The 26,145-nt window shown below is 47.1% G+C and overlaps 2 protein-coding genes across 2 annotated transcripts in view; both read left to right on the plus strand.

The window, feature by feature from the left end:
* The first annotated feature begins 1,380 nt into the window (after positions 1-1,380).
* Positions 1,381-10,066, plus strand: LOC308486454 (C-type lectin-like). The gene is made up of 6 exons (XM_081023319.1): positions 1,381-1,568; positions 1,795-1,861; positions 4,078-4,175; positions 7,209-7,349; positions 8,040-8,151; positions 9,826-10,066. Exons 2-6 carry the CDS (start codon positions 1,795-1,797, stop codon positions 9,894-9,896), a joined length of 489 nt encoding a protein of 162 aa, XP_080879445.1. The 5' UTR covers positions 1,381-1,568; the 3' UTR covers positions 9,897-10,066.
* A 5,254-nt stretch (positions 10,067-15,320) lies between these two features.
* The window catches only part of LOC308486408 (C-type lectin domain family 4 member A-like), a 31,624-nt gene continuing 20,799 nt past the window's right edge, over positions 15,321-26,145 (plus strand). The window contains exons 1-4 of the mRNA XM_081023240.1: positions 15,321-15,406; positions 18,367-18,392; positions 20,292-20,441; positions 21,860-21,958. Of these exons, the coding sequence (XP_080879366.1) occupies positions 18,380-18,392; positions 20,292-20,441; positions 21,860-21,958 (262 nt within the window). The 5' untranslated portion in view covers positions 15,321-15,406; positions 18,367-18,379. The remainder of the gene's footprint in view (positions 15,407-18,366; positions 18,393-20,291; positions 20,442-21,859; positions 21,959-26,145) is intronic.

Genomic DNA, 26,145 nt, shown 5'->3' on the forward strand with positions numbered 1-26,145 from the left:
ACAGAAGCTCTCCTCTCGGACTCATAGAATCATGGAGCTGTAGAGTTGAAAGGGACCCCCAGTGCTCATCCAGTCCAACCCCCTGCAATGCAGGAATCACAGCTAAAGAACCCCTGAGAGGTGGCCATCTGTTTCAAAACCACCAATGAAGGAGTCCAGACAGTGCCGGATTTATGTATAAGCTAAACAAGCTATAGCTTATATATACTCTCTTAAGACCCCACTCTCTTGGGGGGCCCAAAAAAAATTTAAAGGAGGGGGGAAACTGGATGTACATTTCCAAAATATAAGATAAAAAATGGCAGGCAGGCTCTTTCCTGGACTCGAACTCTCAGGCCCTGGACACTTGGCCTGGTGCTCCTGAGAACCCAGCGCCCGGGTGCCCTGCGCCCCTGGTGCCTATGCTTAAGACGGCCCTGGTAGCCATTCAGGAAACGGAAAGTAGGTTGGTTTGCACTGAGAAGTGGATTCAGCCCACTCTGCCTACTTGTCAAGTATGGGAGTCCGCCCTCTCCCTCCTGGTAGCTCATGGATAAGAATTAATGAGCAGCATCTGGTAGATTTATAGTATTTTTATGACAATATCATGCTGTGAACACAGATTGGCATCTCTCTGCAAGGATCAGAGTTGCTTGCACTGGATCAGAGTTGCTTGGAAGGGCGTTCCACAGGGAGGGCGCCACCACCGAGAAGGCCCTCTGCCTGGTTCCCTGTAGATTCGCTTCTTGCAGGGAGGGAACCGCCAGAAGGCCCTCAGAGCTGGACCTCAGTGTCCGGGCAGAACAATGGGAGTGCAGACGCTCCCTCAGGTCTACTGAGCCGAGGCCATTTAGGGCTTTAAAGGTCAGCACCAACACTTTGAATTGTGCTCAGAAACATACTGGGAGCCGATGTAGGTCTTTCAAGACCTGTGTTATACGGTCTCAGCGGCCACTCCCAGTCACCAGTCTGGTTGCTGCATTCTGGATTAATTGCAGTTTCCGAGTCACCTTCAAAGGGCACATTGCCGTAGTCCAAGCAAGAGATAACCAGAGCATGCACCACTCTGGGGAGACAGTCCGCAGGCAGGGAGGGTCTCAACCTGTGTACCAGAAGGAGCTGGCAGGCAGCTGCCCTGGACACAGAATTGACCTGTGTCTCCATGGACAGTGGTGAGTCCAAAATGACTCCCAGGCTGCGCAACTGGTCCTTCAGGGGCACAGTTACCCCATTCAGGATCAGTGATTGCCCCACAACAGCCCACCACCAACTGAGCTGAATCTCTCCCCTCCCCTAGCTGCAGGGGACTGAAATAACTTAATGTCTTGAAAACATAAAGCCATTGATCGATTCCAGCTGCCAAGTCCCATTTCGCTGTCCTTCCTGGTACCTGGATCACTGCTCAACCATGAGAGCATGAAAATGCACATTATCCGAGTTTGATGTAGCGTTGAAACACAGAGGTCACTTCCAGCATTTGCACCAGAGCAAAGAAACAGCGTCCACCTTCGCCTCAAACCCCTGCAAGAAAGATTGAGTTCTCTAAGGAAGGGAAGTTGCCAACATTTCTAACAGACACGGGCAAATAAGTGAGTATCGTGGTTTCATTCTGCCCATGACTTAAGAGGCGCTCAGTCACTGTCGGTGCCACAGCAGTTGAAAAGGGGGCGATGGATGAACTCAGTTGGAGAAGGGAAAGCAGATGGATTTGACATTTGGGCGCATATTGCAAGTGGTTTTCGAGGGACCTTCAGCAAAATCACCTCACCCTCCCTTGCTGTTCCTGCCCTTCCCTGTTTTCTCTCTTTCTCCCAGATGGGTCCAGCCTCCAGCCTCCATCTCTTCCTCCTGGGGCTCCTGATCACCAGCTCCAACTCGCAAGGTGGGTCCTCCTTGGGATCCAGCCCTGGCGACTGAACCTAAGCAGTCATAGAATCATAGGAGAGTTGGGAGGTCATTCCCGGGGGAGGTCATTCCCGGGGGTCATCTAGTCCAACCCCCTGAAATGCAAGGGGGGAGAGAGTAGAAGCTTCAGGCTATAGGAGAAGCCCAAGTCCCCAGCCTCAGGCTTCTAGCAAAGTTGTGCCTTAGCTCCAACCTTGATTAGTTGATTGATTGATTGATTGATTGATTGATTGATTGATTGATTGCATTTACAGTCATACCTTGGTTGTTGAACGCCTTGGTACTCACGGCCTAGGACCCTCGTACTTACGGGACCGCCTCTCCCGGTATGCCCCACGGAGAGCCTCAAGGTCCATAAACAGCAACACCCTAGAGGTCCCGGGCCCTAAGGAAGTTAGATTAGCTTCAACCAGAGCCAGGGCCTTTTCAACACTGGCTCCGGCCTGGTGGAACGCTCTGTCTCATGAGACCAGGGCCCTGCAGGATCTGATTTCTTTCTGCAGGGCCTGTAAGACAGAGTTGTTCCACCTGGCCTTTGGCTTGGAACCAATTTGATTCCCTCCCCCTCTTTCTTTTTTTTCTTTTCCTTCTCCTCCTGTGATGAGGCTGCATTTTAATATTTTAATGTTTCAATATTTTAATGTTGCATTTTAATTTTGTTTTTAAGTTGTAATCATTCAACTTGTTTTTATTATTGCTTGTAAGCCGCTCTGAGCCCGGCCTTGGCTGGGGAGGGCGGGGTATAAATAAAAATTATTATTATTATTATTATTACTCGTCCTTTTTGGCTCCCAAATGCCGCAAACCTGGAAGTGAGCGTTCGGTTTGCGAACACTCTTTGGAACCCAAAATTCTGACACGGCTTCCAATTGAGCGCAGGTTTTTGAACGTTTTTGGAAGTCAAACGGACTTCCGGAACGGATTCTGTTCGAGAACCAAGGTACAACTGTATGCTCCATTCTCCCCCCCCCCACCATTTAAGGAGGTAGGCTAGGCTGGGGGGGGGGGAGAGACAGAGAGGGGGAGACTCTACCAAAGTCTCACCCAGTGAGCTTCATGGCCGGTCAGGGATTCGAACTGTGGTCTCCCAGATCCTAATCCGATCCTCTGACCATTACAAAGGGACAGCCCAGCTCTATCAAGGAGGAGACATGTGCCGTCCTGTCCCTCGTTGTATTATAGAATTTGGTGGTGCTCCATTGAGGCAATAATAATAATAATACAGTGGTGCCCCGCAAGACGAATGCCTCGCAAGACGGAAAACTCGCTAGATGAAAGGGTTTTGTGTTTTTTGAGTCGTTCCGCAAGACGAATTTCCCTATGGGCTTGCTTCGCAAGACGAAACGTCTTGCGAGTTCTTGCGAGTTTGTTTCCTTTTTCTTAAAGCCACTAAGCCGTTAATAGCCGCTAAGCCGCTAAGCCGTTAATAGCCGCTAAGCCGCTAATAGCCGTGCTTCGCAAGACGAAAAAACCGCAAGACGAAGAGACTCGCGGAATGGATTAATTTCGTCTTGCGAGGCACCACTGTAATAATAATAATAATAATAATAATAATAATAATAATAATAATATTTTATTTATACCCCGCCCTCCCGGGCCAGAGCTGGGCTCAGGTGGCTAACACCAATAAAATCACAATAAAAGTATAATAGGGGAGGGGAAGGGGGGAATTTAAAATACGGGTTAAACTGCAGCCTCATTTTAAGAGTAGCACATAGATCAAAACTATAAGGGGAGGGAAACGTAAGGGTCAGACTGAGTCCAAACCAAAGGCCAGGCGGAACAGCTCTGTCTTGCAGGCCCTGCGGAAAGATGTCAAGTCCCGCAGGGCCCTAGTCTCTTGGGACAGAGCGTTCCACCAAATTGAGGCCAGTACCGAAAAGGCCCTGGCCCTAGTTGAGACCAAGCTAACCACCTTGTGACTTGGGACCTCCAAAGTGTTGTCATTTGTGGACATTAAGGTCCTCCGCGGGGCATGCCAGGAGAGGCGGTCCCATAGGTACAAGGGTCCTAAGCCCTGCCCATGCATTCCCAGCCAGGGTTTCCGTGTGTCCTCTTTTTCTAGGACACGTCCTCTTTTTCAGGGGTAACATTTGAGACAAGTTGCATTTCTTTGCTTTGAACGGCCGTCATAGCGTCCTCTTTTCTACTCTTCGAAATGTGGCGACCCTATATTCCCCGCCCCTCGAACAGGCACATCAGAAAACTTGAGCTGCCCCGAAAACTGGTTGTATATTCAGAAAATCTGCTATGGAGTCTTCGACGCACGAGCCTCGTGGGAAGATGCAGAAGTAAGGAGCGTTCCTACGGTGCCTTGAGGGGAACTGATTCTTGCCAAAATGAATGCAAATATTATTTTACTTGTGCTGCTGAAGCCGATGCAAAGAAACCATAAAACAGAATAAGCCACATTGCGCAATTAAAATAATTATAGTAGGGTAGGAGAGCTGAATGTGACATGGGTGGCGCTGTGGGTTAAACCACAGAGCCTAGGACTTGCCGATCAGAAGGTTGGCGGTTCGAATCCCCGCAATGACGGGGTGAGCTCCCGTTGCTCGGTCCCTGCTCCTGCCAACCTAGCAGTTCGAAAGCACCTCAAAGTGCAAGTAGATAAATAGGCGGGAAGGTAAATGGCGTTTCCATGCGCTGCTCTGGTTTGCCAGAAGCGGCTCAGTCATGCTGGCCACATGACCCGGAAGCTGTACGCCGGCTCCCTCGGCCAGTAAAGCGAGATGAGCGCTGCAACCCTAGAGTTGGCCACGACTGGACCTAATGCTCAGGGGTCCCTTTACCTTTACCTAGGAGAGCTGAAAATAACACCAAATACATTTCACCTCTAGCAATCCATGCTCCCCTGGGGTTTTAGATAGCACATGGGTTTTGTTCTTGTTGTTCTTTAGTCGTTTAGTCGTGTCCGCCTCTTCGTGACCCCATGGACCAGAGCACACCAGGCACTCCTGTCTTCCACTGCCTCCCGCAGTTTGGTCAAACTCATGCTGGTCGCTTCGAGAACACTGTCCCACCATCTCGTCCTCTGCCGTCCCCTTCTCCTTGTGCCCTCCATCTTCCCCAACATCAGGCTCTTTTCCAGGGAGTCTTCTCTTCTCATGAGGTGGCCAAAGTCTTGGAGTTTCAGCTTCAGGATCTGTCCTTCCAGGGAGCACTCAGGGCTGATTTCCTTAAGAATGGATCAGTTTGATCTTCTTGCAGTCCATGGGACTCTCAAGAGTCTCCTCCAGCACCAGAATTCAGAAGCATCAATTCTTTGGCGATCAGCCTTCTTTATGAGCACATGGGTAGAAGAGTCTAAAAAGACTGGGACAGGAATTTCCACGGCCCTCTAGCAACTATGGTGGCCCATTTACCAGAAGTAATATATATAGCATGGGTAGGCAAACTAAGGCCCGGGGGCCAGATCCAGCCCAATCGCCTTCTCAATCTGGCCCGCGGATGGTCCGGGAATCAGTGTGTTTTTACTTCAGTAGAATGTGTGCTTTTATTTAAAATGCATCTCTGGGTTATTTGTGGGGCATAGGATTTTGTTCATTTACCCTCCCCTCCAAAATATAGTCTGGCCCCCCACAAGGTCTGAGGGACAGTGGACCAGCCCCCTGCTGAAAAAGTTTGCTGACCCTTGGATAGAGCATCAATTCTGGAAGTGTATACTCCAGGGGTACCAACTTGAATAAAATATTGGAGGGGGGATAAGTAAATTTTGCTCTTCATATTTGATCGTGCTGCACAGACACCATTTGAACAGCAATGTTTGTCAACTTGGGGGGGGGGGCAACCCTCTCAAATATTTTATTGGGGGGGAGGCAAAGACCCCTTGGCCCCTAGGAGTTGACTCCTATGGTATATACTCGATTCTGACCAAACTAAGCCTCCTGCAGCAAAATATACATCAGGACAGCAAAAAAGAACCATTTGAAACATCCAAAAGAACGATAATTAAGGTCAATGTTATGCTAAAAGCCGGGACACGGGTGGCACTGTGGGTTAAACCACAGAGCCTAGGGCTTGCCAATCAGAAGGTCGGCAGTTCGAATCCCTGCGACAGGGTGATCTCCCGTTGCTCGGTCCCTGCTCCTGCCAACCTAGCAGTTCAAAAGCACGTCAAAGTGCAAGTAGATAAATAGGTACCACTTTGGTGGGAAGGTAAATGGTGTTTCCATGTGTTGCTCTGGTTCGCCAGAAGCGGCTTAGTCATGCTGGCCACATGACCCAGAAGCTGTACGCCAGCTCCCTCGGCCAGTAAACCGAGATGAGTGCCACAACCCCAGAGTCGTCTGTGACTGGACTAATGGTCAGGTGTCCCTTTACCTTTACCTAAACTGATCTTAATTGATGTATGATAAAGTTCATTTTTAAAAAAAGAAGAAGATATGAGCAAAGTAAGGCAGACACTGTCTCTACCTACACTGCCCTTGACAGCTGTACCCCGGCTCCCTCAGCCAGTAAAGCGAGATGAGCGCCGTAACCCCAGAGTCGGTCACGACTGGACCTAATGGTCAGGGGTCTCTTTACCTTTTATGCTAAAAGCCAGATCAAAACATGCACTGGCATTCTGTATTTCTGGGCAGGCTGGCTGACAGAAGAATGTTTTTCACAGGCGCCAGAAAGTATGCAGCGAAGGCGCCTGTCAAGAGGACAGGAGTTCCAAAGGATGGGGCCTGGTTTCTCACAAATGTGGAATTAAGCAGCAGCTGTAACAGAGCCAGTTCTGCAGATTGAAGGGGTTGAAGTGGGTGCAAATGGAGTCGGGCGATTTCATGGGTGCACCACTCCCAAGTTGTTAGGCGACTTATACACTAAACAGGAACAACTTGAACCTGGCCTGGTAGCAAACAGGCAACCAGTACTGAGTTCTAATCAAGGGTGTTATATGTTCACAGCATCTTCGTGCTTTTCGCCTGCCCACCCCCAATGTGCAACGCTTGGAGGACTTTCAAGATATCCTTCAGATTTCCCTGTCCTCACCTTACCTTTTGAATGCACAGGGAATGGGCATAGTTCAGGCACGTCCAACAGGAAGATCGTGATGTACCAGTAGATCACTGGAAGTCTGTGGTAGATCACTGGTAGATCACTGGCTCCCCCAAAAGAAGCTCAAACTTTGACCTGAAGCCCCCAAAATGGGGTAGATGACTGCCAGTTTTTAACTCTGTGAGTAGATCACAGTCTCTGGGGAGTTGGCCAGCCCTATAGTTCAATGGAGGTGGAATCCATGCAGGCCTTGATTGATTGATTGATTGATTGATTGATTGATTGATTTTCCCAGTAGCACGTCTTAACTTCAACCCATTTCTCTTGCGCCCACGCAGAACAACTGCCAGAAATATGGCCCCAACGTCCATCTCTCCTCCATCCTCACCGAGAAGGAGGCAGCTCTGATCAGCAGCTACATCCTGGACAAGCATCCCGGTTCTGAAGGAATCTGGATCGGACTCCACGACCCATTCCGGGTGAGTGTCTGAACCTCCCCCTGGCACCCCGACTGGGTGCAGAAGGTGTGGGTCTGTGTATGTGGGAACAGGGGGGTGCTGAGGTCCAGCTCTGAGGGCCTTCTGGCGGTTGCCTCCCTGCGAGAAGTGAGGTTGCAGGGAACCAGGCAGAGGGCCTTCTCTGTGGTGGCACCCGCCCTGTGGAACGCCCTCCCTTCAGATGTCAAGGAAATAAACCACTATCTGACTTTTAGAAGACATCTGAAGGCAGCTCTGTTTAGGGAAGTTTTTAATATTTGATCTTCTATCATGTTTTTAATGTTTTGTTGGGTGCCACCAGCCAGATGGGCAGGGTATAAATAGTAAAATTATTATTATTATTATTATTATTATTATTATTATTATTTTCTGCCACCTCATTGCTTCGCCATGTTTTTCTCCTGCAACAGTCCTTGAAATGCAACTTTATTCAACTCCTTGGACTTTAACCCTTTTGTGGCCAGGCTGCCCTCTTGCATACATGGCGCTGTCCCGGCTAATAACGAGTTTCGCAGAAATTCCACGTCAGCTTCCGAAAACTGTATGACACCTTTCCAGGGCAACTGAAAGTTTCCAGTTTTTCCAGGGCATGTGCAGAGTGCCAGCCGCACCAAGCACTCCAGCCTTACCTTCTTCGAGAAATCAGCTGTCCGTTTTTTGCTCTCTTTGCAGAGTGGAAAGTGGAGATGGGCTGATTCCTCCACAGTCTTTTTCTCACCTTGGATTGATTTCACCCCACAACCTTCGTGGACCGAATTATGTGCCATGCTGACATATGACAAAGGTAAGAGGGCAATCGGGCTCAAGAGCATTTGCAAATGAAAAGCTTTGGGGGAGAAAGGGGGAACCTGGATGGCTGGATTTTCCCAGTAGTGATGTACGGAAGTGAGAGCTGGACCATAAAGAAGGCTGATCGCCAAAGAATTGATGCTTTTGAATTCTGGTGCTGGAGGAGACTCTTGAGAGTCCCATGGATTGCGAGAAGATCAAACCTCTCCATTCTGGAGGAAATCAGCCCTGAGTGCTCACTGGAAGGACAGATCCTGAAGCTGAGGCTCCAATACCTTGGCCACCTCATGAGAAGAGAAGACTCCCTGGAAAAGACCCTGATGTTGGGAAAGATGGAGGGCACAAGGAGAAGGGGACAACAGAAGACGAGATGGTGGGACAGTGTTCTCGAAGCTACCAGTTTGACCAAACTGTGGGAGGCAGTGGAAGACAAGAGTGCCTGGCGTGCTCTGGTCCAGGGGGTGACAAAGAGTCAGACACGACTCAACGACTAAACAACAACAAGGATGGCTGGAAAGGAAACTTCACTAGTCTGGGACTCAGAAACAAAAGCCCAATTGCTGAATTCTCTGCACTGGGAAGCAAGAGACCAAGGAGAGATGATGTCATTTTCCAAAAAAAAAATCAATTTCTTTTATTGTTTTTCCAATTTTTTTAAAAAACAAACATATAAACAAACAAACAAACTTAAATCTCAACCGTATTTAAACCAAACTTTGTATCATTGTTAAGTGACTTCCTCGTATCCCCCTGGTTGAAGTTTAGTGTATAACATTTTAATGGTTTTCCAAAAGCTAAATTCTTTAAAAATGTACTTAAACACTTAACATCTTTCTTTCTTTCCAATTCAGCATGAAACATATTAATTCATCACATTACATATCTAAATGCTAAGCCTATCTGGTATTTGCAAGCTTTTCCAATTAATTTAACTTAACATATTTAACTAAATAGTCTTTAAATTTCTCATTCTGCCTAATGGTAGGACCGGCCCCAACAGGGACGCGGGTGGCGCTATGGGTTAAACCACAGAGCCTAGGACTTAACGATCAGAAGATCGGCGGTTCGAATCCCCGCAACGGGGTGAGCTCCCATTGCTCGGTCCCTGCTCCTGCCAACCTAGCAGTTCGAAAGCACGTCAAAGTGCAAGTAGATAAGTAGGTACCACTCCGGTGGGAAGGTAAACGGCGTTTCCGTGCGCTGCTCTGGTTTGCCAGAAGCGGCTTAGTCCTGCTGGCCACATGACCTGGAAGCTGTACGCCAGCGCCCTTAGCCAGTAAAGCGAGATGAGCGTCGCAATGCCAGAGTCGGCCACGGCTGGACCTAATGGTCAGGGGTCCCTTTACCTTCTGAAGGGATCTGAGACCCCCGCCTTACTTTATAACTCCTTTCTTTATATAGTTGGTCCCTTCAACAGCCTAATTAGCTGTCTAGAAAGTGGAATGCTTTCCTTTTAATTTCTCCTTGGCAATCTGAATGTAGTTTTGCGTTGTGCACAGGAACAACTTGACTTAGTTGGATGCACTGCTTGAGCAAACCTTGGGAAACAATTAGGGCAAGCCATCTTATTCTGCCTAATGGTAGCACCGGCCCCAATCACTGAGGACAGGGGAAATCAATCCCGTACAGACAGACGCAACATGTTCCGTCCTTTGCCGTTGTCTTTCAGAGTTCACAAAATGGAAAGCTGCCCCCTGTTCGCTGAGGCTGAGGTATATGTGCAGCTTGCCCCTGGAATGATGGCAGCCGTTCATCTGGGCGCTCAACGAATGAAGCCAAGAAACCAGCTGAGAGGGACCCCTGACCAACCAGCCCCTGGCAAGCCAGCCCCCTTCCCCTCTGCTCCCCACAGCCTTGCAGTGCTTTAGGAGGTTGCAGTTGTGCTCCCTAACCTCTTTACTCTGTAACTTTTGAGAATCCTTGCTAAGTAAAAAAATAAAATAAAAATACTTTAGCTGACTTTAGTCCCGGAGATTTCTTACCGAGTCCTAAATTCTTTGATTCCAAATGAGCATCACCCCGTTCCAGAGTGGTCTTTGCCCTTTGTGGCTTAGGGCCCTCGTATTTACGGGACCGCCTCTCCTGGTCTGCCCCACAGAGGACCTTAAGGTCCATGAATAATCATAGTTTAGAAGTCCCTAAGGAAGTCAGATTATCCTCCACCAGGGCCAGGGCCTTCTCAGTGATGGCTCCGACCTGGTGGAATGCTCTGTCCCAGGAGACCAGGACCTTGCAGAATTTAACTTCCTTCCGCTGGGCCTGTAAGACAGAGCCATTCCGCCTGGCTTTCAATTTGAACTTAGCCTGATCTTTTATTCCCCTTCCTCCCCCCCTCCCCTTTTATGAAGACCACCCGGTCAGGGATCCCAAAGCTAATTCTCCCCTGGTCTCCTCGCTGGCCCAAAGAGGACTAATTTAGCCAGCTAGCCCTGGTGATCATCCAATGTTTATTAAATGGATTTCCCCCCTAAATTGATTTTTGAATTCTGAATTTATTGTTATTCACGTTTTATACTGTATTTTATGCTGTTTTTTGTTGCATCAATTAAGTGTTGTTAGTCGTCCTGAGCCCGGTTTCCTGAACCAGGAAGGGTGGGGTATAAATAAAAAAAATTTATTTATTATTATTATTTGCTACAGTCTAGCTATGTTCTTCTTCTTTGGCGATCCCTCGTAGCCAAGTAAGATTGTCTTCCATAAACACAGTTTTAAAAGTGAGTCCGTAAGTGACTGTGGAAGTCAATTTTTTATCCACACGTCCTTCCACATTGGGGACATAGGTTTCCGGACTGGAGTTGATCCCGGTGAGGGTTCGCCAAGCGTGCCTTCCTCTTAGCACATTTCTCCCTTGTGTCCTGAGTTCGAGTGTCTTCAAAGCCCATGACATCTTTGGGAAAGTCTGTTCTCCAACTGGAGCGCTCGCAGGCCAGTGTTTCCCAGTTGCCGGTGTTCATACTACATTTTTAAAAAGATTTGCCTTGAGATATCTTTTGTTTAAAGAAGTTGTTTAAAGAGGATGCGGGTGGCGCTGTGGTATAAACCACTGAGCCTAGGACTTGCAGATCAGAAGGTTGGCGGTTTGAATCCCCACGACAGGGTGAGCTCCCGTTGCTCGGTCCCTGCTCCTGCCAACCTAGCAGTTCGAAAGCACCTCAAAGTGCAAGTAGATAAATAGGTACCGCTCTGGCGGGAAGGTAAATGGCGTTTCCGTGCGCTGCTCTGGTTCGCCAGAAGCGGCTTAGTCATGCTGGCCACATGACCCGGAAGCTGTACGCCGGCTCCCTTGGCCAGTAAAGTGAGATGAGCGCCGCAACCCCAGAGTCGGCCACGACTGGACCTAATGGTCAGGGGTCCCTTTACCTTTACCTTCTGAAGGGATCTGAGACCCCTGCAGCTAAGGGTAGGGAGGTCTGGCTGGCTGTGCAGCCCAAAATTTCCAAGCACACTGTCCAGGCTTGTGCCCGGGGAGGGGGTCACTTTGGTGCTACGAACGTAGCAAAAGCAGCACAGGAGGGAGCAATGGTGAGTTGTCAGTCTCTGCAGCCACAACTGGTGCTGTGATTCCCCAGTGGTTTGACTTCACCCCCAGAGGTGTGCTCCATTGTCTCTCGACAATGGTTAAGAGTAAGTTCAAGAAGCAATTCAAGGCTATAAGTTATAGGAGTGCAGAGCTGGAAGGGACCCAGGGCGGGGGTCATCCTAAGGCCCGGGGGTGGGCAACTGAAGGTCCGGAGGCTGGATGCGGCCCAATCGCCTTCTTAATCCGGCCCACGGACGGTCCGGTTATCAGCGTGTTTTTACATGAGTAGAATGTGTGCTTTTATTTAAAATGCATCTCTGGGTTATTAGTGGGGCATAGGAATTTGTTCATTTCCCCCCCAAAAATATAGTCTGGCCCCCCACATGGTCTGAGGGACGGTGTACTGGCCCACGACTGAAAAAGGTTGCTGACCCCGATCTAGTCCAGCAGGAATCACAGGTGAAATATCTCTGGCATAAACACCAGTGAGGGCCATGAATTAGTTGGAGGGTGATTCGAACCCAGGACATGGGCACAGGATGGGATGATTGGGTTTCACAAACTGAGGAAAAACTTATGTTCTGCTGCATGCCTCATATAACTGCAAAAAAAATGGTGGGTGCAGCTGGGTCCTGTCTTTGTTCCATTCATTAAGCCTGAGGACAGATGGTAATTTGACGGGTGATTACCTGGCTCATTCATTTGTGAATAAGAATGATCAGGAAACGTCAGCTGATAACATCAGCAGGCCTGTACATAATGTAAGATATAAAAATGCAACGACACGTGCGATGCAAAAGTCCATCGCACCGTCGTTAGGCAGGATGAAAGCCATTACGTAATGTTTTAATCACTATATTTAATCACTATGGAGAGGAGGAGGCTGAGAGGAGATACGAGAGCCCTCTTCAAACAACTCGAGAGCTGTCCCATGCTCTGTAGAAAGCGCAACTTGGAAAAAAGAGACAATGCACGTATTTTCGTAAACTAAGAAATCTTTAATAAAAATATATATATTTAAAAAGAGAGAGAGCTGTCCCATGGAAGACAGAGTAAGCATGTTTGATCCCGCTTCAGAGCGCAGCTGTTGAAAGAATTTAATAATAAAAATATTATTATTATTAAGGATTCCACATAGCTCTGTGGGTAGAGCTCTTAATCTGAAATGTGCTAAGAAGAAGGCACGCTCGGCAAATCCTCACCATGATCAACTCCCACCCACAAACCTATGTCCCCACTGTGGAAGGACGTGTGGATGCAGAATTGGCCTCCACAGTCACTTGATACGGTACGATAATCTTTATTGTCATTGTCCCATACAGAATAATGAAATTGAAAAATCTACATAAGAAATTCAAAAACCAACAAGCCTGCTATCCCAACTATCCCAGCCTGGTTTGCCCCTAAAAACTCTGATACCCCATAATTGAATACAGTATACTCCCATAGAGACTCCTTACACTGCGTTTAAAACCAAAATCGCATTTGGATAGAAGCTGTTTCTCAGTCCTAGTCTTTATAACCCTGGACCTTCTTCCAGAAGGCAAAAGCTGAAAGAGATCATTTCCTACGCTATCTCTACAGCTTTCTTATGACACCTGGAAGCGTAGATTTGATCCAAGGTGGGAAGAGGGCACCCAATTATTCTCTCCGCAGTCTTTACAACCCTGGACAGCCTTGTTTTTTCCCTGGCTGTGCAGCTCCCAAACCACACACAGAGACCATAAGTTAATACACACTCATCAGTACAATGGTAAAATGCCATCAACAGGTCCTTTGAGAGATTGTTTTTCCGGAGGATTCTCAGAAAATATAACCTCTGCTGTGCTCTCTTCATCAGGTCTTTGCTCTTTTCTCCCCAGGTTAGGGTGTCTCTCAACTCCATTCCCAGAAATCGAAACACTGAGACCTGTTCCACGCACGTCCCCTCAATAATGAGTGGCTGAATATTCAATTTACATTTCCTAAAGTCCACAATAATCTCTTTTGTTTTCTTTAAGTTAAGGAGTAAGTTGTTTTTCCCGCACCATTCCCCCAACTGCTCAATTTCCTTCCTATAGGCCGTCTCCCCCTCTCCAGCCGTGATTAGACCGTTGTATCATCTGCAAACTTCATGATCTTATTACTGGGGTGTTTGGGGGCGCAGCCAGCTGTATAGAGCATATATAAAAGCGAGCTCAACACGCACCCCTGCGGTTTCCCCGTATTCATGATGAGATCCGCAAAGACGTGGGAACCCATCTTGACCCGTTGGGAACAGTTTGATAGAAAGTCTAATATCCATCTGCACAAACCCGGTGGAAGGCCCAGGTCTAATAGTTTGTGCACCAATCTATGCGGAAGAATAGTATTAAATGCAGAACTAAAGTCTACAAATAACAATCTCGCATAGTTCCTTTGCTTCTCCAAATGTGTCAGGACAGCATGTAAAGTCATTGCCACAGCATCCTCCATGGATCTCTTTGCCTTGTATGCAAACTGGTTACGGACTCACTCTCTTCGCTGGGAGAGATCATCAGGGGGTTTGGGCTGGGTGTTCATCAGTCTGCGGATGGCACCCAGCTATACCTCTCCTTTAAATCAGAACCAGTGAAGGCGGTGAAGGTCCTGTGTGAGTGTCTGGAGGCAGTTGGAGGATGGATGGCGGCTAACAGATTGAGGTTGAATCCTGACAAGACAGAAGTACTGTTTTGGGGAAAAGGGGGCGGGGGCAGGTGTGGAGGACTCCCTGGTCCTGAATGGGGTAACTGTGCCCCTGAAGGACCAGGTGCGCAGCCTGGGAGTCATTTTGGACTCACAGCTGTCCATGGAGGTGCAAGTTAATTCTGTGTCCAGGGCAGCTGTCTACCAGCTCCATATGGTACACAGGATGAGACCCTACCTGCCCGCGGACTGTCTTTCCAGAGTGGTGCATGCTCTAGTTATCTCCCGCTTGGACTACTGCAATGCACTCTACGTGGGGCTACCTTTGAAGGTGACCCGGAAACTGCAATTAATCCAGAATTTGGCAGCTAGACTGGTGACTGGGGGCGACTGCCGAGACCACATAACACCGGTCCTGAGAGATCTGCATTGGCTCCCAGTACGTTTCTGAGCACAATTCAAAGTGTTGGTGCTGACCTTGAAAGCCCTAAATGGCCTCAGTCCTGTATACCTGAAGGAGCGTCTCCACCCCCATCGTCCAGCCCAGACACTGAGATCCAGCGCCGAGGGCCTTCTGGCAGTTCCCTCATTGCGAGAAGTGAGGTTACAGGGAATCAGACAGAGGGCCTTCTCGGCAGTGGCGCCCACCCTGTGGAACAGCCTCCCTTCAGATGTGAAGGAAATAAGCAGCTATCCTATCTTTAAAAGACATCTGAAGGCAGCCCTGTTCAGGGAAGTTTTTAACGTTTGATGCTGTATTGTTTTTAACACTTGATTGGGAGCCGCCCAGAGTGGCTGGGGAAACTCAGCCAGATGGGCGGTGTATAAATAAAAAAATATTATTATTATTATTATTATTATGACTGTGTTTATGGAAGACAATCTTATCGGCTACGAGGGACTGCCAAAGAAGAGGAAGCAAATTAGAAAGGGCAGGCAGCCAATCAGGGCTCAGGAGGAGCTGAATGGTGAGGTTCTGGAATGTTCTGCATCAAATCCGAAGGTGGTCGAAGCGGTTGGAGGGAGGGGCATCTGCCGGAAGAGCCGGAGGCAGAGCAAAGGGGGATCGATCCATCAATGCGCCAAGGTAACCAATGGGGCAACGCGGAGGGAGGGAAATCACCTTGAAAGACAGCTCACTGGTGATCTGTGTCCCAGGGACTGCTGGAAACAGCTCCCCAAAATCTTGGGAGAAAGGAGATCTCTCCTGGATATAACCCTCAAGACCCTTCATCTGAGTCTTCAAACCCGGGTTCAACCCAGGAAATTCCCACATGCAAAATACAGGCATTCAGCTCCAACTCACCAAACGCCAGCTGGCCCATTACTTTTCTTTTCTTTTTTAAAATTTATTTATTTGGTTTTTCAAATTAAAATTTTACAGAGATATCTCCAACATAAATCATAAAAACCAGATTCGAAGGAATCTCCTGGACTTTCCTCCTCCCCTTAGTGGGTCCTATTATTAATCATTTCCTCCTGCATCTTTTATGATAATCCAAACCCTTTGCCTCTTACATTGTGTCCAGAATTCACCATTAAACTACAAGTGTTATTCCAATCCTACTAATGATTTTAACTGTTTACAGGGGTTTTTAAGATATATTATAAATTTCCCACATTCATTATTAAAATTTTGGTCTTCCTGATTTCTGACAGTTCCGGTCATTTTAGCCATTTCGGCATAGTCCATTAACTTCATCTGCCATTCTTCTCTTATAGGGACTTTATCTTCTTTCCATCTCTGGGCCAATAGCATCTGCACAGCTGTAGTCACATACATAAGTAGTCTTTTCTGCTCCCTGGGAGGGCTACTAGACAGGAAGCAAAACAAGAGATGTAAGGTGCGAAAGTTTGATATATTCTGTAGACACCGGAAGGAGTCTTCAGAAGGGTCATCTTGAGTAATGGTGTCGGAGGCTTTGTTAGAACCGTCCAGAGCTATCTGTTTGTTTTTGCGATAAATCCTCCTTTTTAATTGTCTACGCCAGGGGTGGGCAAACTAAGGTCCGTAGGCCGGATCAGGCCCAATTGCCTTCAGGATCTGGCCCGCAGACTGTCCGTGGATGGGCGTGGGGATTCTGTTCGTTTGAGCTGCACCATTTCCCCCCCTGCACCATTCCATTTCTTCCCCCTCTCCCTCACACACACCGTGGCGGCGCCTCCTCCCTCCCTCCTCCTGGCTTCTCCCTGCCCTGCCTAGAGGAGGAAGGGGGCTGGGCTGAACTGGCTGAGCACCATTTTAAACAGCCCCTCTCCGGAGCCAGTCCTTTCACGTCGCTCATCTTCTCTCCGCCGCTGCCACCCTGGTGCTCCTGTGGGCCAGAGAGCGGAGCAGATGAGCTCACTCTGTTTACCCACGAGAAGCAGTGGTGGCAGCGGCAGCAGCGGCAGCCCCTGGGAAGGTAAGTGCAGAGGCTGGGGGTGGGGCCTCTTCTTCCAGCCCACCCCCTTGCTGCTTCTCTGGCCTGCCACAAGGTCTGATGGACAGCAGACCGGCCCGCGGCTAAAAATATTTGCCAACCCCTGATCTACACTTACTGCGTTATCAAGCTAGGAACCTGGACTCTTGACAGTCACAAAATCCCAAATGTGCCTGCTGTTCCACAAGAGTGTTTTTCTTCTGTTCTTTGCCAGGGTGAGGGTTGGCAACCATTCCAGACCCGGGTGGACAAGGAAGCGGGTACAATTAGGTCGGCGGTTTGAACCCCGCGACGGGGTGAGCTCCCGTTGCTCAGTCCCAGCTCCTGCCAACCTAGCAGTTTGAAAGCACGCCAGTGCAAGTAGATAAATATTTGCCATTGTGGCTGGAAGGTAAATGGCGTTTCTGTGCACTGCTCTGGTTCACCAGAAGCGGCTTAGTCATGCTGGCCATATGACCCAGAAGCTGTACGCCGGCTCCCTCGGCCAGTAAAGCGAGATGAGCGCCACAACCCCAGAGTCGTCCATGATGGACCTAACGGTCAGGGGTCCCTTTACCTTTACCTTGCCAGGGCAAGGGTTGGCAACCATTCTGGACCCAGGTGGACAAGGAAGCGGGTACAATTAGGTTGCACCTTGTTTCTACATCCGGCATTTTCTGGTCTGGACTTTCCCTGGGACATGGTGACAAGAAAGATTTGGGTGGTTTTTAGAAGTTCTTAGATGCCACGATGGCTCTGATCTGCCCCCATGCTTCAGAAAACCACTTGCTGGAAGCAACCGGACTCTGATCTGGCTTGCAGATTTCCCAGAGCAGGCATCCGCTTCGCCGCTATGAGAACAGGATACTGGACTAGACACCTGCTCCACCAGGACTGGATCTACACTAATCTGTAAAAAAGTTATTTCATATAATGTTATCTAACTCTCAACACAGTTCTCCATTGCCAAAGGTTCACTGCTCTGCAGTGCCCTCTGGTGCCACATTTTAATAATGCCTTTCTGTTGTTGTTGTTAAAGAATTTATTCATTTTCAATAACAATCTTCCAATTAATGACAAATCAAATCAATCCAAATTGCAATAATAACAACACACCAATTATATATTCCAATTATAAAAAAAAATATTCTCGGGATTTCCCATGTTTCAGATGGCTCAAGATAATCGTCCTCATTCATGTCTCTGCATTTTTGGTATTTTTCAAATTGAAAACTAATATTATCCATCTTTATTCTCAGTCCAATCCATGGGAATCAACATGTTTTTAAATGAGTAGAATGTGCCCTTTTATCTGAAATGCATCTCTGGGTTATTTGCGGGGCATAGGAATTCGTTCTTCTTTTCCCCCAAAAAATATAATCCAGCCCCCCACAAGGTCTGAGGGACAGTGGACTGGCCCCCTGCTGAAAAGGTTTGCTGACCCCTGGGAGTCTAATCAGCCGTTGTTTCTTGGCTCACATCTTCTGTAGCAAAGTTTTCATGTTGTTAACCCACAAGAGGCATTTTTTAAAATAACGCCTTTTTAACGTTATAAACCACAAGTGTAGATCCATCCCAGGTCGTTCCTATGTCCTTATAACCTTAAGTCTGCTGTGCACTGATATTCTCCCTTCTTGTTTTACAGAGAACATGAAAGGATGCCCGCAGTAGGTACGTATGCTGCCATGCCCATACCAAGTTCAGGAACAGACAGTGGAAGGGGGTGAGAAAGTCTGCTCTGTGGGTGCCCAACCTAGACATTCAAGATTCTTCTTTCTTTGGCGATCCCTCGTAGCCGAGTAAGATTGCCTTCCATAAACACGGTTTTAACAATGAGTCCGTAAGTGACTGTTGAGGCCAATTCACAGTGGGGACATTTGTTTCCGGGCCAGAGTTGATCCCGGTGTGGATTTGCCAAGCATGCCTTCCTCTTAGTACGTTTCTCCCTTGCATCCTGAGTTCGAGTGTCTTCAAAGCCCATGACACCTTTGGTAAAGGCTGTTCTCCAACTGGAGCGCTCGCAGGCCAGAGTTTCCCAGTTGTCGGTGTTTATACTACATTTTTAAAGATTTGCCTTGAGGGAGTCTTTAAACCTCTTTTGTTGACCACCAGCATTACGCTTTCCATTTTTAAGTTCGGAATAGAGCAGTTGCTTTGGAAGACGATCATCAGGCATCCACACAACATGACCAGTCCAACGAAGTTGATGTTGAAGAATCAGTGCTTCAAGCCCAGGGAACCTCATAAGGAGCTGGGCCGCATTGTGGTGGTGCTTAACATCGCATCAACTAGCAAAAATGTATAAAAATGTTCCAGATTCATGCTGAAAATGTCAACAGGGTTGTTTTATCACATGTGGTGGTGAAGGTGAAGGGCTTTTGGGAAATGATATATAATGAATGGAAAAGGATGTTTAAATTGAGAATCCCTTTAAAAAAACAAACCCACAACCTGAAGCCTTTTTACTAGCAATAATGGAGACAGGGCTAGTTTATTTATGTACGCAACAACAGCAGCAAGAACTTTGCATGCACCAATGTGGAAAGAGAAAGGATTGACAGCTAAGGAGGAATGGGTTATGAAACTGATGGAATATGCTGATGGAAGTGATTGTGTTCTCCCGGGTTTCCTGATACAGAGGAAAGGGATAATAGAGTGTAGTTGGACATGCACTCTGGACTTTAGGAAGGCCAGTTTAAAAAAGCTGAAGGAGCTCCTGGGTAAGATCCTGTGGTCCGAAATACTCAGAGAGAAGGGAGGCCAAGATGGGTGGGAGATTCTAAAAGGAGAAATACTGAAGGCTCAAATGCCAAGAATTCCAACAAGAAAGAAGTGGAACAGTCTCCCTCGGGAGGATGTGGACTCTCCTTCCTTGGAGTAATAATAATAATAATTTATGTTATACTCCACTCATCTGGCCGGGCCTCCCCAGCCACTCTGGGCAGCTTCCAACAGGATTTTAAATAATAATAATAAAAGATCAAACATTAAAAGCTTCCCTAAACAGGGCTGCCTTCAGATGTCTTCTAAAAGTCAGATGGCTGCTTATCTCCTTGACATCTGGTGGGAGGGCGTTCCACAGGGCGGGTGCCACCATCGAGAAGGCCCTCTGCCTGGTTCCCTGTAACTTGGCTTCTCTCAGTGAGGGAACCGCCAGAAGGCCCTCGGAGCTGGATCTCAGTGTCCTGACTGAACGATGGGGATGGAGACACTCCTTCAGGTCTACTGGACCGAGGCTGTTTAGGGCTTTCAAGGTCAGCTCCATGTATAAGAAATAGAAGAAAGGAGGACTCTCAAAGGAGGCGTATACACAAGTAGCCAACAGTTGCAGCGGGAAAGTCAGGCTGGCTAAAGCTCAGAATGAGCTCAGGCTTGCAAGACAGGTGGAAAATAATAAAAGGTTTCCTCAGCTATGTCTGATGGAAGAGGAAGAACAAGCAAGTGGTAGCTGCTGGACGTGGAGAAAACGGAGAAATGGTATTGAGTGACAGAGAGAAGGCAGAACTACTCGACTGCTTGTAATTTTGGTGTGTGTTGCTGGTCTCATCTAACACAGACATTATTTTGCAGATAAGAAAGCAAAGAAAGGAGGGGCAGAAGCAAAAAAAGGTGGGAAAAAAGGCGAAGAAGAAGCAGAAGAAGAAGGAGGAGGAGAAGAGGTAGAAGAGGAAGTAGAAGGAGAGGAAAAAGAGTTAACTGAAGAAGAAAAAGATCAGCGTGGTCTGTATCCTGCGCACCTAATCAAAGAATCTTAGAGTTGCATTTTTCCAAGCAGTTGCCTTGAATGGAATCTATTTCGTACGTTACACAAGATGCATGTTCTCACATACATCTCAAAATCCAGAAAGCACGCCTTTCAAAGGATACTATAGTAATAATAATACAATAATAATTTATTATTTATACCCCACCCATCTCGCTGGGTCTATTACCTTCAGTAGCTGAGGGCCTCATCAAACCTATATGCGGCCCTGGAAGCTGGCTGCCTCTTCCTCATTTACATGGTCTCCCACGGGATATTTCATTTATTTATTGCATTTATGCCCCCAGATTTTCTCCAAGGAGCTCAAGGGGTTGTCCATCATCATCATCATCATTTATTATTTATACGCCGCCCGTCTGCCTGGGTTTCCCCAGCCACTCTGGGCAGCTCCCAACAGAATTAAAAACACGATAAAACATCAAGCCTTAAAAACTTCCCTAAACAGGGCTGCCTTCAGATGTCTTCTTAAAGACATCTTAAAGTGGTACCTCGGGTTAAGTACTTAATTCGTTCCGGAGGTCCGTTCTTAACCTGAAACTGTTCTTAACCTGAAGCACCACTTTAGCCAATGGGGCCTCCTGCTGCCGCTGCGCCGCTGGAGCACGATTTCTCTTCTTATCCTGAAGCAAAGTTCTTAACCTGAAGCACTACAGTGGTGCCCCGCAAGACGAATGCCTCACAAGACGAAAAACTCGCTAGACGAAATGGTTTTGCGTTTTTTGAGTCGTTCCGCAAGACGAATTTCCCTATGGGCTTGCTTCGCAAGACGAAACGTCTTGCGAGTTCTTGCGAGTTTGTTTCCTTTTTCTTAAAGCCGCTAAGCCGCTAAGCCGTTAATAGCCGCTAAGCCGCTAAGCCGCTAATAGCCGTGCTTCGCAAGACGAAAAAACCGCAAGACGAAGAGACTCGCGGAACGGATTAATTTCATCTTGCGAGGCACCACTGTATTTCTGGGTTAGCGGAGTGTGTAACCTGAAGCGTATGTAACCTGAAATGTATATAACCCGAGGTACCACTGTAGTTGTTTTTCTCTTTGGCATCTGGTGGGAGGGCGTTCCACAGGGCGGGCGCCACCACCGAGAAGGCCCTCTCCCTGGTTCCCTGTAACCTCACTTCTCGCAGGGAGGGAACCGCCAGAAGGCCCTCGGCGCTGGACCTCCTCCTGCTACGCGTTTAATCTGCACAACGACCCTATGAGACTGAGAGCAGGCCACGGCCCTTCCCAGGTCACCCAGTGAAGTTCATGACCCAAGTCCTCACCCAGCACTGTAACCACTGCTCCACACTGTCTCCGAAAGCCTTGCCAAACTGATGAGAGGGGCATGTTTGCTACTGGTGGCGCCGGATTAATTTCCCTTCCCTCTCTTCCCTTTAGAAAAAGAGGAAGCTATCCAGAAAATTAAAAGGGGAGCAACGAATATATTCTGGCTGTGTTTGTTGATGATAATCGGCTCAAGTGTTCTGTACCATAACTGTAAGTTCACCTCTGTTCAGAATAAGTGTGTTTTACTCCAACGTAGGGCAAGGCAGGGGACACACCTTGAAGAAATCCTGATCAAATTTGCAGATGACACCAAACTGGGAGGGGTGGCTAACACCCCAGAGGACAGGATCACACTTCAAAATGACCTTGACAGATTAGAGAACTGGGCCAAAACAAACAAGATGAATTTTAACAGGGAGAAATGTAAAGTATTGCACTTGGGCAAAAAAAATGAGAGGCACAAATACAAGATGGGGGACACCTGGCTTGAGAGCAGTACATGTGAAAAGGATCTAGGAGTCTTGGTTGACCACAAACTTGACATGAGCCAACAGTGTGATGCGGCAGCTAAAAAAGCCAATGCAATTCTGGGCTGCATCAATAGGAGTATAGCATCTAGATCAAGGGAAGTAATAGTGCCACTGTATTCTGCTCTGGTCAGACCTCACCTGGAGTACTGTGTCCAGTTCTGGGCACCACAGTTCAAGAAGGACATTGACAAACTGGAACGTGTCCAGAGGAGGGCAACCAAAATGGTCAAAGGCCTGGAAACGATGCCTTATGAGGAACGGCTAAGGGAGCTGGGCATGTTTAGCCTGGAGAAGAGGAGGTTAAGGGGTGATATGATAGCCATGTTCAAATATATAAAAGGATGTCACATAGAGGAGGGAGAAAGGTTGTTTTCTGCTGCTCCAGAGAAGCGGACACGGACCAATGGATCCAAACTACAAGAAAGAAGATTCCACCTAAACATTAGGAAGAACTTCCTGACAGTAAGAGCTGTTTGACAGTGGAATTTGCCAAGGAGTGTGGTGGAGTCTCCTTCTTTGGAGGTCTTTAAGCAGAGGCTTGACAACCATATGTCAGGAGTGCTCTGATGGTGTTTCCTGCTTGGCAGGGGGTTGGACTCGATGGCCCTTGTGGTCTCTTCCAACTCTATGATTCTATGATTCTAAGAAAAAGGCTAGAATCCTTTTAATTTCAAATGTCCTTGCTCTTCTTTTAATACTATAGGTTGCCCAATTACTTTTCATATTTATTTTTGTAACTGCAGTCACCTTGCCGATTGGCTCAAGTATCACCAGTTAAATAATGGATTTAATATGGATTTTTAAAAAATAGATTTCAGAAAAGAAGACTCTAAACTGCAAATTGTTCTATTAAGAACCAATAAGAAATTATTATCTAAAATTCATGACTTACTACTAGAATGGAATCTGAAAGACGAACAAGTAAAAGATGTTATGATAAAATGGGCCCAGGACATCAGCCATACAATTATTTTTTATTTTTATATAAATTTTTATTAGTTTTTTGACATATCATTTTCAACAGTAATTAAACATACAGTGGTGCCTCGCAAGACGAAATTAATTCGTTCCGCAAGTCTCTTCGTCTTGCGGGTTTTTCGTCTTGCGATGCACGGTTTCCCATAGGAATGCATTGAAAATCAATTAATGCGTTCCTAGGGAAACCGCCTTCAGACCAGGTCCGGGGACAGTCTGTCCCCGGACCTCTTCTGAAGGCTGGGGGGGGGATAAGGGCTTTTCTTCCCACCCCCAGCATTTTAAAAAACCCCGGGACAGCGGAGGACTTCTCCGCTGTCCGGGCAATCTTAAAATGCTGGCGGGCGGCATTTTAAAATCGCCCCGGGACAGCGGAGGACTTCCCCTTGCTTCAAAAGAGGTCCGGGGGCAGCGGGGAAGAAGCGCTGCGCTTCGCGCTGCCCCCGGACCTCTTTTGAAGCAAGGGGCTGCAGGGAGAAGCGATCTCCCCGCAAACCCTTGCTTCAAAAGAGGTCTGGGGCCCCCGGACCTCTTTTGAAGCAAGGGGCTGCAGGGAGAAGCGATCTCCCCGCAAACCCTTGCTTCAAAAGAGGTCGGACCTCTTTTAAAGCAAGGGGCTGCGGGGAGATCGCGATCTCCCCGCAGCCCCTTGCTTCAAAAGAGGTCCGGGGGCAGCGCGAAGAGAAGACCCGCTGTCCCCGGGGCAAGCTTCGTTTTGCGAAGCAAGCCCATAGGGAAATTCGTCTTGCGAGGCAACTCGAAAACGAAAAAACCTTTCGTTTTGCGAGTTTTTCGTCTCGCGAGGCGTTCGTCTTGCGGGGTACCACTGTACTTTCATATCTTATACCATTTTTTTTTTTACTTCCATCAATCACATCTGAAAATTTCCCAATCTATTCACTAGATATACCTTTCTTACTTCCACAATTACCGTATTTTTTGCTCTATAAGACTCAGTTTTTCCCTCCTAAAAAGTAAAGGGAAATATGTGTGCATCTTATGTAGCGAATGCAAGCTGCGCAGCTATCCCAGAAGCCAGAACAGCAAGAGGGATTGCTGCTTTCACTGCGCAGCGATCCCTCTTGCTGTTCTGGCTTCTGATATTCAGAATATTTTTTGCTTGTTTTCCTCCTCCAAAAACTAGGTGCGTCTTGTGGTCTGGTGTGTCTTATAGAGCGAAAAATACGGTACATTTAACTCATAACTAATATCTCTATTCTTTCTCTACTTTGCAATGCTTCCTACATTTCTCCTTACAAAACTTCTTGTAGTCCTACTAGCGTAATTTGTTGATTAGAATTGCTCTTCGAATAGTTCGTATCAGCCATACAATTCAGACGGAACAGTGGGAGACTTTGGAGGTTGGATATTAGAGTTACTGCCTGTACTGCCATCAAGGAAAACTTAATGAAAATGTGTTCTCAATGTTTAAAATTTCAGTAGAAAAGAAGCTGCAGGCATATTTATTAGGGATTTTAGGAAAAGACATCCCACAGGATAAGAAAAGATTATTCTTATATGCTACAGCCGCTGCCAGATTATTACTTGCTAGAAAATAGAAAGGGGATACTATCCCCAAAAAGGAAGATCGGATAAGTAAATTATGTGAATTTATAAAATTAGCCATAAGAAGCCATAAGAAATCAGTCTAATCAGTCTAAGGAAGGAATGGCAATGTTTTGAGGAATATATGGGGGGGGACGATTCTAAAGAAAACGCATTGATATGTATAGAATAAGTGTGTAAAGAGGAACTAATTCAAGCTAAAATTATTAATAGATATAAAATTATCAAAATAAGAACACAAGGTAAATAAGAGTATGCAGTAAAGGATGTCGAGATGTGGTGGAGGGAAGTCACACGGGTGCAAATTATAGTTATTTATTTCCCCACAGAGGAAAATGAGCCCAAGGGTTGACATGTTGATCGCGGTCAACCAGCTGGACATCCCTGGACTATGACAATAATAAGTTTTTAAAAAAGAGTAGGAATCGTCTATTGTTTATGTGCAAAAATACTGCAAACAAGTTGGTACATTGGCGGGGTTTTAAGTAAACACTTGCGACTAGCAGGAAATGAGATAGAATTTAGGGAAATAAGAATTAGGAAAGTTTAAGTATGGAAATGCAGCAGAACTTTGTTTGCATAAGGAACCAGGAGAGGGTAGGGAAGAAAGATTCAAAGAATCTCAAAGAGAAGGTTTGTGAAAATGTAGAAATATCAACAACCTCAGATATGCAGATGACACAACCATGATGGCAGAAAGTGAGGAGGAATTAAAGAACCTTATAATGCGGGTGAAAGAGGACAGTGCAAAATATGGTCTGAAGCTCAACATCAAGAAAACGAAGATCATGGCAACTGGTCCCATCACCTCCTGGCAAATAGAAGGGGAAGAAATGGAGGCAGTGAGAGATTTTACTTTTTTGGACTCCATGATCACTGCAGATGGTGACAGCAGTCACAAAATTAAAAGACGCCTGCTTCTTGGGAGAAAAGCGGTGACAAACCTAGACAGCATCTTAAAAAGCAGAGACATCACCTTGCCAACAAAGGTCCGTATAGTTCAAGCTATGGTTTTCCCAGTAGTGATGTATGGAAGCAAGAGCTGGACCATAAAGAAGGCTGATGGCCGAAGAATGGATGCTTTTGAATTCTGGTGCTGGAGGAGAGTCTTGAGAGTCCCATGGACTGCAAGAAGATCAAACCTATCTGATTTCTGAAGGAAATCAGCCCTGAGTGCTCACTGGAAGGACAGATCGTGAAGCTGAGGGAAAGATGGAGGGCCCTGATGTTGGGAAAGATGGAGGGCACAAGGAGAAGAGGACGGCAGAGGACGAGATGGTGGGACAGTGTTCTCGAAGCTACCAGCATGAGTTTGACCAAACTGCG

Source organism: Podarcis pityusensis (genome assembly GCF_964106645.2).
Source record: "Podarcis pityusensis genome assembly, chromosome: 10".
Taxonomy (NCBI): domain Eukaryota; kingdom Metazoa; phylum Chordata; class Lepidosauria; order Squamata; family Lacertidae; genus Podarcis; species Podarcis pityusensis.